This window comes from Nicrophorus vespilloides, unplaced genomic scaffold (assembly GCF_001412225.1).
Source record: "Nicrophorus vespilloides isolate i.1.1-1 unplaced genomic scaffold, Nicve_v1.0, whole genome shotgun sequence".
Lineage (NCBI taxonomy): Eukaryota > Metazoa > Arthropoda > Insecta > Coleoptera > Silphidae > Nicrophorus > Nicrophorus vespilloides.
The window spans coordinates 1-13,359 of record NW_017098608.1 but is presented as its reverse complement, the minus strand read 5'-3'; the positions used below and the strand labels follow the sequence as shown (position 1 = coordinate 13,359).

Below are 13,359 nucleotides of genomic sequence, written 5' to 3'. Positions count from 1 at the left end.
TAAACGGAATTTGATGTCTTCTGTCAAACTGTCAAATTTAAACTAATTAAAAAAAAATATAACAAACTAATGTTTCAAACAAAACTAGTCAATAACGAAATACGAAATAAAATTAAATTACATGGCCCACTGAGTCCCTCTCGCTTTTCTTTTAATTTTCTTGTTCTCTCTTTTTTTTTTTCATGTTAATTGATTGAATCGCGTCAGGTGTGTCCGAATTCATGATTTCTTTTCGCCCTATCATTTATTTCTCCCCTCTCTTGTGGTTAACGTAATCGCATTTGGTCGCCTTTTTAATAGATTGCATCCCGTTCGCAAAATCTTTTTCTATCACAAAACACTAATAAATATATCATTTTCTTCCTCTACAAATCACATATACATCTCGCTCGCGAAATATTTGTTCTCTACGATTTCTCTCTCTCCTCTCTTCCGTTCGTTATTTTCTTTACTTTTTGTATATTTCATTTATATTTTTGTCGTGTGTGCAAAAAGGCAAATCATAATTCAAGAACTTAAAATAACAACTGAAATCACAACCGCTGCTCATTTTTTTTCTCTTCCTGCCATATAAATATTTATATATGTAAAAAAAATAAATATATAAAAATATATTTCCAAAAGAGGCGAGTCCAGTCGTCGCTCGCATTTTCCTCGGAAAAAAAAAACTTAAAAGTTAACGTTACCAAATTAATAATAATATTATGTATATAAATATATAAATATAGATGACTTATAGCTTATATAGTGTGGCGGAATTTCATGCTGTTGAATGTTCATTGCGACTTTCTCTATCAAAGAATGAAATTAATTAATAATAAAATAATATAAAATCATTCGTTTTTGTTGTTATTGTTTTTTTTGGTTGGTGTGGGTGAGTTTGTTTTTGTTTTGAATTGACCTTTACTGCAGATCTGCCAACAGAATTGGCAATAAGTACTCATCTGAATCAGCGGAAGAGTTGTCCAAGAAGACGGGATGCAGGTCGTATCTGTTGAGGATTTTGCAGCTTTTACCCAATATTAGAGGAAGTTCCTGTAAACCATGAAACATACAAATTATTTTATTGAAATACAAATATTTAAAACTAAAATTTCAAACAAAAATTATATGATTTACTTACAATAAAAATGTTGAAGTTCAAGTCTGAGTCCAGAATGTCTGTGCTTGAGATTTCCAACTTTTTGAGCGTATTGCTGCGTAGCTTGGCAACGCCAATCCAATCCTGATCGAAGAATTTGTAACCTGCATTGAAAAATGCGACAATTAATTTATATTAACTTAAATATAAATTTGCTGCGCTTACCGATGATCCTCATCTCCTCTAGTTTATTGCATAACCACGCAAGCATAATGATGTTTGGTGGTGTGTCCGACTGAATGAGGTTGTATCTGGAGTCCATATCGACGCAATCCACCCACGACAAACTTACAAAAGTGTCCTTGTACATCAAGAGTTTCTCCAATACTATGATATTCAACTTTAAGCATAAGAAAAAAAAAATACATTATAATTTCGTTCAGTTGCATTGTAACTGTACTTACTCCTTCGCAGAACAGGACCCTGAGATGACTTAAAGGCATGTTGTCTCTGAGGATGGTGTTGTGCATGACAGCGACTTCGTCGAAAGCGTGAATCAGGCTGAGTCTCAGCCGACAGTCGGGATGTTGTTCTTTAAAATTCTTCCAGGCATTCTCGCTTGTACCAGGATGTCCGTCCCAGACGCCGTGAACGTGCACAACCAGCCTGTTCAGGTTGCGGCAATTTTTTAAACCATCCAAAAACAAGTCCGTTAAAACATCATAATCTACACTTAAAATCTGCAAAAACATCGTAATTAGTAAAAGAGTCATAACGTTCGTCAAGTGGATCCATTACTTCTAGGTTTTGGAATGGAGTGATCAGCTGCGGATCGTAATAGTTCAAAAGGTAATTGCTCGGGTCATCTTTGACGGTGGCCAAACCTAGTGTTGTTATCTTATCGGGCTTGACGTTAGCGAGATGATGCAGGATATCGATGACTTTCTGCTGAAGTTGCTCCAAACAGCCGAACGAGAGTCGCGTCATCGACTTCTCCTCTGTTATTTTCATGAAGAGTTCGATCAACTGTTGCTCAGTCTCCTGCCACTTCGTCTCATCCGGATGCAAGACGTGACAATGGCTGGGTTTCAGCATAAGGGACTGAAGCTGATTGCTGAAGGTGAAGCATTCGAGAAGAGCCAGGAACTCTTCGATGCAGTCCTTCGACATCGAGCCGAAGACGACAGTGGCATCGGTGACCATATGGCCGACCATGTTGCGAAGGTACCGCGATCGCTGCAAACTCTTCTCGCTGATCTCAAATCTGACGTGCTGCCATAATCTGGAACACATCGTAAACATATGAATGACGACAGCCCTACGTCAAACGAAGGCGGCGCCGGAGCAATGGTTGCCTTGACTACGACCTTTACCTTGGATGATAGAGACCGTGTCTCCAGTTGCGGCACGCACTGGATGCGCTCTTGACATCGTTAAATTTGAGGTATTTAAAGACGTTGTCCACGACTGCAGCTGGGAGCATCTCCCAATTGCCCTTCGTAGATGATGATTTCGTAATGTGGCATCGCAACTTCTTCTTGCTTTCCTGTTTGCTCTTCTTAGCTCGTGGATACTCATCCAAATTACTTAAACTCCATTGATCCATTGCTAAAAGAAAAACAAAAATATTTGCATTTTATAATTTTATAATCAGGAAGGAAAGGAAAAATAGTTTTATTGGACACTGTACAATATGGTAAAGTTGAAGTGTTTGCAACAAATAAACGATATTATTAAGAACTTCTTCAACTAACTTCTAATTACTAATACTTATCATTGTGAGGATTATCTTAAGTATGATTTCAACAACTAAGACTAATGAATCATGGCTTACCAACTAGAACTCTGACACTAACTCAGGCAATAAACATAAACGTCCTATTTTATAGTAAAATGAAAACTAGTTCTATCCCAAAATATTAATGAGTTGAATGTACATGTTTGTACTAATTATCAAATTGACTTGTAGATACTTTCTAAAAAAAATAATCAAATATACTTAAGAAAAATAAGTAGGATTAACAACTTTGTACATTTCCGCTTGGAAATATTACACGACTAATCAATAGCACTATCTCCCTCTTACCAAACATTCTACTCCCACTATGTTAGTTTTCGACTATAAAATAGGATGTTTATGTAATACAAAATTAGTCTTAGAAGGGAGAACAATAAATATCTACAGTCGTTCAAGATAATCCAGTGTCCATCCCATTTCGTCTTGCAATAAAAAGAAACATATTAACCGTTTAAATATACAAAAAAAAAAGAGTTGGGATTCTTTGTTTGTTTATTGATTCGTTCAGTTTATTGATAACAAGAATGCTTTAGTATATATTTTTCTCTTATATCGCATACTTTATACAATCACAAAACACTATCGAAAATTATTTCGCCCCGTTTGCATACTAAATGAAGGAAACAAACAGGAAACCGATTCGACACCAATCAGCGGAAATGGCTTTTTATTTATTTGTATTGTTGTTGTTGATGATCAATGTAAACGTTGTTTCTTTTAGTTTCCATAACTTTCAGACTAATTGGCCTACGTTAATTACCAAGTAGACAACAGCGACGACGTTCTTAATTGCAGCAAACAACTTCTTTTTTTCGTTCAAAATTGCAATTCGTTAATGTAAACACGATTCCTCAATTACGTTGCGCAATACTGTTCTTTTTTTCCTCTCACTTTAATTATCGGATATTTAAGTTTCGTTAATAGATTTCAACAATAACAATAAGTAAAACAAATATACAATAAACTGTCAAGTCAATTAGCATTGCAATCTAAACATATGTATTTTTATTTCTTTGATAAATTCAAGTAAAATATTGTTGAATAAAATCATCGGTCAACAGAATTCGAAAATAAATGGTGCAATAACGAATGCATCGCATGATGATGCATGAGGCTCATATCCTGGCGCACACAAAAACTTTCCAAAGTAGTTAACGTCGTGCGCATTTGAATATTTGAAATGAGCTTCGTTCCAATATGCGGCAACAGCATTCGGCAAGAGTGAAATAAAGCTACTAGGTCGATGTATGTATCTATGCAGTAATACTCATTATTGTTGGGCATCTTTTAATGAAGAAATATGATGACGGCTTATCATAAGATAATACAGAAAGAGCTAGTCTAAAAATAAATTTTACTTATTGAAAAATTCTAGTAGATGATGAAGAAATGTCAAGTTACTTCTGCTGTTGATAATTATCATTGATTTAGAAATTGAAAATTTTGTATTTTCAATATTTGTTATTGAAGCAACATTTACAGTTCAATCTTAGTTTAACCTTAACATTGACTAAGTCTGTTCTATGTTTATTAAATACATCCTCGTTATCCGATCCTTTGCATGAGCACTTTATTGTGCATCTATCAAAGTTATTATAACTTCAATAACAACAGCAAAATAAACAAATCATCTGACCCGTACACAAACAATAATAAAAAAAAACAAATATAATTTAAGGCAGAAACAAAAATAAACGTCAGCCGATAAATAAATACGGACGGGCATAAACAAACAAATTATCTTGGTTTTGTCAATATCGCGAACTGTTTGAAATCGAGGCACCAAAAAAAAAGAGACTTAACTGTGTAAATAACAAAACTTGTGTACTATTGTTTTGAAATGTTCAAACCGGACTAAAATGAATCCGAACTGATCGAAACCGCACTATCCGAGTTATTACTGTATTGTTTAGACGCAAATAAGAATAATGCATACTTTTACGTAACTGAAGAAAAATCGAAATATTTTCATTACAATTCGCATTGCGACAAGTGTATATTCCAGAATAATATTGTACAACGCACGAAGTACAACAAATTTAAAAAATAATAATTCCTTTATCTAATCAGAGTGCAATTTGTAATTTTATCCCTCATTTATTTGGCGTTAAATTTAATTCAGTTTATTGAATCTAGTTTTCTATATGAAACTCTTCCTCGAATCCTTCTAAATCGAGCGGACGAATTATTGATTTCGATGGACAAAGAAAGAGAGAGACCTGTTGCGGCTGATTCGTGCGTCCCATATAATAATAATCATTTTTATTCGACATCACATCTCACGTCGCATTCCAATTTTTGCATATGCGTTTAAATTATGAATGGATATGAATTTATTGCAATGCTCGATAACAAAATGAAATATTTCATTCAGTTCTTGCAATATTATATAAAAAAACATCTTCCATTACATTTATCAATGTTGGAAAATGTAATTCCAAATGTCCATTGCGAGCAATATAATTTGAATAAAAATACAATGGAACCTCGCTTAACGAGTTTAATCCGTTCCAAAATTTACGGATTTTTACTCGTATAGTGAAACATATTCAAAAATACACATAAAACGTGTAATCCGGGACTTCTCTTCTGATCGTCACTCGTTATGCGAAACATCGCTCGTTAAGCGAGTCGTTTTTCTTACAATTCTTAATTTGGCCGTTAAGCGAGGTTCCACTGTACGCAAAAACCATACAATTCGAAATATATTAATTTAGTTTTAGAGTATTCATTTGGGTTCACATAAGGAATGTTAATATAACAAAAATATGATTAGCGAGGAATGCAAATTCGAAAGAATTGAAACAATACAACCATTGTTCCGATTCTTTCGAATAAAACACATACAAATTGTAAATAGTGAAATGGTGTATTCCAAAAATAAAAACTTATAAATATTATTCCAACAATTACAAGCGTGATGATGAACACAATGAGAACTAGTTTCGTTTCGCATCGAATGTTAACATTTGTTTTTAATATAATGTAGTTAAAACTTAATTAAAAGCACTATTTAAATGCGTAGTTGGAAATTTTGTTTATTTAACTCGTTAAATAATACGTTATATATTGACTAAATAGTCACTACTGTTTTATATTGAGCACTTCCAGGATACAACGGTTAACGATGGCAGGAAGTTTAAATATTTAATTCCAATATTAGTGTTAATACGCTTAAGAATAATGAAAAACTTTCATAATTCTTTTCAATCCGCAACTAAAATTTTTGGTATAAAATTGCCGGAGAGGAACCGATGAAAGTACATGTAATTATTCCACTTTCACGAAACTCCTTCACGCGCCGCAACAATGATTGTGACCTGTGTCGAACTTTTCGATAGCAATAATGTACTTTTTATTGTTAAACAAAATAATTAGGTTACAGAATATTCATTTTCAATAAGAAAAGTTTGTCGTGGCCGACCAATTTATTGTCATCAATTGTATAACTAATATGTATATTTGTTAGGGCCATGACTTTCCTCTTAATTATTACAAATCATATATACAAACAAATACTTGTACGTGATTATTTAGAATAACTTGTGGAATATTCCGAACGACGGTTACACATTAAATCGTATAGTTGCGTCTCTTGTATCACCACTTAACAGCCTTCTTCAGCCCCTAAATATTTGTCTAGGATCATAAAACTTAGATAAAGAAACGCTTGTATATTCCACAAGCTCAAAACTGATTTCCTTACCTCCCACACAGCCCCTTTTTGAAATGAACACATTTTTGTATTATATAATTTAGTCTTAGCTAAGGGTGGCTAAGGGGTCGAACTTAGTGCAAGTCTTAGTAAGAGGGTCCAACGAAGAACATGGTCTTACTTGGAGAGTCCAAGAAAGAGCATTTACTTCATAAACACTAACTTAAGAGGAGAATGTAACTCTTAGTAATAATCCCTGAGATCAACTATTGTATAGTTGACTTCTCAATAAAACTCCGATGTATACAATAAAGTTAATTAAGAATATTGCATTTAATATTCATAAACCCCTCTAAGACTCCGCAACGACATAATTACGAGATAATCCACTGTGTCCAAGGATTTCTTAATCCCGGGACACGACAAGTTAACTATAAATGTTGACACTTTTATTTCTATTCTCAAAGCTACGAATGGGCTAAAACAATCGTTCAAAATTCACAAGAAAAAGAAAAAAAGGTTATTATAAATCAAAATAACAATATAATTTGATACAATTGTAGCAACGATTTTTGAGAAAATGCAACAGAAATGCATTCACAATCATTTTACGTTCTAAAATGCAAATAATGATGGAATCTGCTGACAGATATTCAAAATAATGTATTGCAGTGATAATATTTGAGAAACACGAAATTAATTTGTGCAATCTGGACGGACAATTAAATTTTCTAGTAGTTTCTACTTTCGTGTCGATATCAGTTTCTTATGCGTAATAGAAATATGCTAACTGAAAACGTTTGTAAAATTGGAAATTTTCAGTGACAAATGCTCTGAAAAATCGATTCACTTTCTTTCCTTATACTTCACTTTCATAACATTGCGCTAAATTCCGCAACTAGCATAGACGTAATACAAATTACGCTCTGCTTATTCCGCTTATTACGCGAAACGACGTAACAACACCAAATAACCGTAATTTATTGACGATTCAAGTTTGAAATCGCAGCAACGAAATGAATGACAAAAAAAAAAAAATAAAAATAATGAGAGATCTATTTAAATGTGTGCCATGACGAGCAATTGTTTTGTTATTCATTTCAGTTATTTTCAGCGCACTTTTTTTTTGTTACCTGTCATTTCTACACAGAACGAAAAATAAAAAGTGTACAACTCTCACACCGATTTTTTTCTATTGTTAAAAATTGTACTTTTGAAATTTTATGATATTGTTCGTAGAAGAAATTGAATAGTTCTTTTGTATTGGAAAGACGCGCAAGTGTGAGGGGTGTGCGGAAAATCGTTAGGACTTACCTGTCTTATCATTGTTTCTGTGGTGATTTGCCGGATGCAACATTAAAGCTTCCGTTTTTTCGCAGTCGCAAAAAAAAATATGTATAGAGATATAAAGTTAATGTAACAGTTGATCAGTTTTCAGGGGGGTTGAAAACTGTTCAAAGACTTGGGAACATAAAAAAAACAATATTGATACTCTCGGGCGTCTGTGTCTATGTGCGTGATCGCGTTTCTACCAGTATTTACAATGCGTTTCTCCTTTGGGTATCTTTTATTTCGAAACGATCGTCTCACTCTTCTCACATATGTTTTTCGACAATGACTGACTGACAACCGAATGACTTTTTCTGCACTACCTGCATTCGAGCAAAAATATCGACTGGCAACATCGCTCGACCACCAGCTCGACCCTGTTGCCAACCTGCCTGTATACATATATTAAACATCGTTGCCGGATCTTCCTTACATACCCGACATATCTGCTAATATGAGTTTTGATTTTCTTGAGTTTTCACTTTTACCAATATTAAAAAATAACAAACTCATAAGACATACGCAACTACAATGCTTATGTTGTGTCTATCTGAGAAGTTAATTTGTATCATGTTACAAATTAACGAAAAAAAAGAATTAGTATTGTGTACCCACCTTTAGACATCAGATTTTCAAATAGATTTTTAAAATTCTCGAGTACTGACAAAGTTATATTGAATATTATTTATTAATGCTTAAACAATAGTAAATGTAATGAATATCTAATGTAATCTCAAAATTGAGACAATTGAGACTAAATAACTACATTTAATATATGTGTGTGATTGTGGCATGTACACATAGACCATGTAAATCAAATTTATGCAAAATTTGAAAGTTTGGCGCAAAACTTCGAAGACAAATACGTTCTATGTGATTTTAGTTTATAAGTATAAAAGATATATGAAACTATATCATTGATTCTTGTCTTATTGAACTAGGATCAAATTTATTTTCTTAATCTCGATCTTTGTTTACATTTCCTCATCATTTGCGGAGGAGTTTTCATACCTTTATAAAAAAAAAGTGCTTTATTTTCATTATTTGTTCACTCAGGTGTTCACGTTATTAGCTTTATCCTCGCATATATATATATATATATATATATATATCAGATTGACTCCATAAATCAATAAACTCGAAGGAATATGAATTTACGTTGAATCACGCTATTGGCAATTTATAATATAGAAACTAATTATATCGATTTATATAATAGTAAAAATATGCGAGATATCTTACTCTAAAAAAATGTTTAAATCGTAATTCAACTATAACGAACCTTAGTTTAAGTTTAAAATAGGGAATCTTTAAAGGCGTTTATATAAAATATAATAAATGAGAAGTAAAATAGCAAAGTTTATCCAGCGATTATGAATTGGAATATAGGCAACTTAATATGCTTTAACAGTTTCAACTCTCATTCAACTGTACTTACAAAGAGTAACAATATAGTCGCTTAACGAGATTAATCCGTTCCAAAATTTTCTGATTTATACTCGTATAGTGAAACACGTTTTCCCATGTATACTAATGTAAATTACGATAATGCGTTCCATGGCACAAAAAGTCTAACTTGGTCTCAATTTTTCATGATTTTGCTTTTCATATATATGATTCTTTTTATTCTTTGGTTTTTTATTCGGAGACATGCAAGTGTTATTAAATTTTGTACAAAAAAAAAATAACATGTCTGAACACAAGTTTGGAAATTTTGTGATCACAAACAACACTAAGATGCAACTAGAACAGCGGTCGGGGAATCGGGGTAAATTACCCCAAATTGGGTAAAAATGATTTTTTTTTGGGTAATAGGGAAATTTTTCTAATTTCATCTTACCAAACTCAGAGAGCGCTTCTCTGACTACTTTCCAGAACTTGATGTACAAACTGTAAATTGGTTTGTAGATCCTTTTAAATGTGAAATTTCTAACATACCAGAAGAACCAATACTCCATATACTGAAGCACGTATTCAATTTGAGACCAAAGCAAATCTGTCGTCTTTTTGGTTGTCAAAGGCTACAAAGGCATTCAAAATTGCACATGAGGAGGCGGTAAAAAAATTGCTGCCATTTGCAACAACCCACCTTTGTGAACAACGCTTTTCCACTCTAATGAACATAAAAACGAAAAACAGAAATGGATTAAACGCCGAAGACTGTATTCCAATTTTGAAGTAATTATATCAAACAAGAAGCAACATAATTTTTCCAAAACCTGAAGGGGGAAAGTTTTCAATTAATTTTTGTTTGTTCCAATTTAAGAATTTTATTTTGTTTGTCTATTACATACTTACTATTTTCATGTAACTTTTTTTTTAATTCAATAAATAATGTTTATTTAAAATTTACAATGATTGTTTTCTTTTCAGAATGGGGGGGGGGGTTAATATCGACTTACGCAAAAATATTTTGAGGTAATGCTTAAAAAAGTTCCCCGACCGCTGAACTAGAGTAACCACTAATACCAGAAACTGTTTTCCAATTCACACACGGTGAAGTGAGTTTATATTTGTTTATATTACTTGCATCGATTCGGAGACTTGGTGGAGGTCTCTTTATAGTATTAATATTTGTTTATATAAAAAAGCGTACATAGTGTGTTTATAAATTATAATAATGGTTGGATGCAATACATTTGTGTTTTGCATTTACAGCAAACACAAATTATATTTGCAAAGTATAGTCTGCTTTAAACAAAGATGACAAGAAAAATTGAAGATGTTTAATATATTCAAAAATACACATAATATGTGTACACAAGTTTTAAAAATGATGGAGCGTGCATTCCGGGACTTCTATACGCTATGCTAGGTGCTCGTTTAGCTAGGTTCCACTGTACATAAAATGTTTATCATTACGTACGAAATGTAAAATAGTGGATTGTAGGTGAAAGGTTATACATGATAATTGAGTACAGTTGCAATTATTCCAATATTTTAACTCAAGCTCAAACATGTCCAAGAAGTAAGTTTACTATATTTGAGTAATTATAACACTAATTATTACTGTAGGAATTATAAGTATACCCTTAACGAAGGATTCACCGTAGAACAAAGGAATTTCTACGAGGAGAATGGCTATATAGTGTTTAAGAAGTTAATTCCTGAAAAGGACATCGATATTTGCCATCAGAGGTTTCTAGACGTGTGCGATAGAAAAGTACATATTCCAACTATAGTGAACGCGAAAAAATTACGACCAAATGGCGAAACTAGATCGGAATTTACAATCTATAAGGTATGAATTTCCGATAGAGAATCCTAAATTTTGACTTTACACCAATATATCTTTATTATGTTAATTGTGCTTCTGATAAAATTTATAAAAATCAAGAAATTAATAAACTTTCAATTTAGCTACAAAAACTACTGCATTTTTTTACATGTCTTTTAGATACAAGAAATAATATTCGACGAAATGTTTTACAAACATTACGCTGGGCATCCTAAGATCGTCGAAGTTATCAAGATGATAATTGGACCGAATGTGACGGCAGTCCATTCGATGTTGATCAACAAACCGCCCGATGTGATTGAGACAATTTCAGCACATCCGATACATCAAGTTATATAAATAATAATAGTTAATGTAGTATATATTAACTCCTTGAAAACTGTTACAGGATTTACATTACTTTCCATTTAGACCTGCTAATAACATAGCTGCTTCGTGGACTGCAATGGAAGATGTTACAGAAAAGAACGGGTGTCTCTTTGTTTTACCCGGATCGCACAAAGGTCCATTGTTTTCACATATCGAAGTAAGAAAATATTAGAGCAAAAAAAAATACATGACTACTGTTTTTTTTTAGTCTATAAATAAAAAGTTATACCACGGCGTGTTTGGCTTCAATGATGTTCCGATGGTAATGTTACCAATGGAAAAAGGCGACACTATATTTTTCCATCCGCTTTTGCTCCATGGATCTGGACCTAATATCACACAAGTATAAATAAATATTATAACAATAATATTGTTTAAACATGGACATTTGCAGGGTTTCAGGAAAGCTATTTCTGTGCACTACGCTGACAGCAAGTGCAAGTTTATAAATGTTATCGGTTTGCGAGGCAAACAGAAGATGTGGCTGAGAAGATTTTCAAACAGAAAGTTGATTATCCTGTAAGTGTTTAATTGTTTCTTCATTCACATATATGTGTTGGCCCTAATTTCGGCCTATCAACCAAATAATACTTTTATTTTTAGACTGTTTGGAAAATGAAAAGTCGTTTGATTTGCGGCGAACCAGGCGCTTTTCAACAAGTCAATAGCCACTTATAAACATGAGATTCGATTGTCGGTCGTCGACGGTGACAGACGTGTTAGTCTTTGAATCTACCTAAGGCGACTTTAGTAGTGTCGAGCGAAGTGTATTGTAGTATAGATTTATTTTAGTGATAGTTATTTAGTTTAAGTAGTGTAATTTAGTTTAAGTTTAGTTTAGTTAAGAATCTGGGATTTAGTTTTTTTTTAGAGTAAGTTTTTTCTTTTTTGTACTTTTTTTTGGGGGGGGGGGTCAGTAAGACGATGGTAGTAGATACAGAGGGGAAGACCCTGGAATCTCTTGCAGACATAATTGCTCTGCTGAGCAATCAAGTTATAAAAACGAAGGACTTAAGTTTTATAGATAAGATAGAGAACATAAAAACGAGTATATCCCCGAGCTTATCTCTATAGTATGCGAAGGAGTCTTCGAAGACAAAAGCACTAAAGTGAATATTTCGAAGGAACTTAAAGACGCCTTAATAAAGTTAATTAAAAAAATCAAACTCCCCTAACGCTTTTTTCCCTCAATGATACAGCCCCTTTCGTGGTCCAATTGGAACCCGCTATATCCAGTGTATCCCTACGCTCTCTACGCTCTCTCTACGCTCAGGTGGGTAGGACGATAGACAAATACAAAATTAAACAAGTAACAAAGACTTTTGCGGCAGTTTAAGCAGGGAATCAAAGCCCTCGAAGGTCTGGAGAAAGATTAGGGCATTCAAGGGATTCACGAATAGTCTGGGTGGAGTGTCATCTTTTAACTCAGAGTGGACTGAGGAGTTTCTGTGCAACCTGGCTCCAGATTATGTTCAATCGCTTCAGAGCGTGACCCCTCAGAGGGTATTGTTTCATATTACTATCTGGTGGACAACATATCACTTGCAGAATTGGAGCCAGTGCTTATGAAAGCTAGAGACACGGCGCGGTGGGTGCGGATTACATTTCGTACCCAATGATCAGGGCACTCCCCCTAAGTTATAAGAATATTTTAATAATTTATTACAACAAATTTTTAAATGGTGTTGCCATCCCAAGTGTTTGGAAGGAAATTACGATTCGTCCTATTTTAAAGCCAGGAGCACCAAGCTCCCTATCGGCCAGTTAGCCTTGAAAAAAACATTTGAGTCGATAATAAAAAACAGAATGGAAAAATGGTGTGAAGAATTCCACCAATTACCGGGCTTTCGAAGAGGTCGTGGGGCTCAGGATAATATAGCAACGATACT

General features: G+C 33.5%; 2 protein-coding genes across 3 annotated transcripts; one reads left to right on the top strand and one right to left on the bottom strand.

Moving 5' to 3' along the window:
- Positions 1–609: 609 nt before the first annotated feature.
- Positions 610–8,237, bottom strand: LOC108562901. The gene is made up of 7 exons (XM_017921402.1): positions 7,849–8,237; positions 2,455–2,689; positions 1,880–2,363; positions 1,546–1,821; positions 1,307–1,481; positions 1,124–1,245; positions 610–1,035 (listed from the first exon to the last, which is right to left on the bottom strand). The coding sequence occupies exons 1-7, from the start codon at positions 7,889–7,891 to the stop codon at positions 904–906; spliced, it is 1,467 nt and encodes a 488-aa protein (XP_017776891.1). The 5' UTR covers positions 7,892–8,237; the 3' UTR covers positions 610–903.
- A 2,492-nt stretch (positions 8,238–10,729) lies between these two features.
- On the top strand, positions 10,730–12,262 carry LOC108562900 (phytanoyl-CoA dioxygenase, peroxisomal-like). 2 transcript variants are annotated; one of them, XM_017921400.1, is made up of 7 exons: positions 10,730–10,831; positions 10,917–11,104; positions 11,261–11,431; positions 11,490–11,627; positions 11,679–11,813; positions 11,865–11,989; positions 12,074–12,262. In XM_017921400.1, exons 1-7 carry the CDS (start codon positions 10,768–10,770, stop codon positions 12,087–12,089), a joined length of 837 nt encoding a protein of 278 aa, XP_017776889.1. In that variant the 5' UTR covers positions 10,730–10,767; the 3' UTR covers positions 12,090–12,262. The 2 variants fall into 2 exon arrangements, with proteins under 2 accessions (XP_017776889.1, XP_017776890.1); XM_017921401.1 differs by having other exon boundaries at positions 10,749–10,831; positions 10,879–11,104; positions 12,074–12,260.
- Positions 12,263–13,359: the final 1,097 nt, after the last annotated feature.

What these genes read in the sequence shown, in the direction of transcription:
- LOC108562900 (XM_017921400.1), top strand. Translation starts at nt 10,768, where the DNA reads ATGATAATTGAGTACAGTTGCAATTATTCCAATATTTTAACTCAAGCT. An exon ending in AGCTCAAACATGTCCAAGAA is followed by an intron (nt 10,832 to 10,916) that starts GTAAGTTTACTA and finishes GATTCACCGTAG; the next exon opens with AACAAAGGAATTTCTACGAG. An exon ending in CATTGTTTTCACATATCGAA is followed by an intron (nt 11,628 to 11,678) that starts GTAAGAAAATAT and finishes GTTTTTTTTTAG; the next exon opens with TCTATAAATAAAAAGTTATA.
- LOC108562901 (XM_017921402.1), bottom strand. Translation starts at nt 7,891, where the DNA reads ATGTTGCATCCGGCAAATCACCACAGAAACAATGATAAGACAG. An exon ending in GGGTCCTGTTCTGCGAAGGA is followed by an intron (nt 1,482 to 1,545) that starts GTAAGTACAGTT and finishes TTATGCTTAAAG; the next exon opens with TTGAATATCATAGTATTGGA. An exon ending in AGAGGAGATGAGGATCATCG is followed by an intron (nt 1,246 to 1,306) that starts GTAAGCGCAGCA and finishes TTTTCAATGCAG; the next exon opens with GTTACAAATTCTTCGATCAG.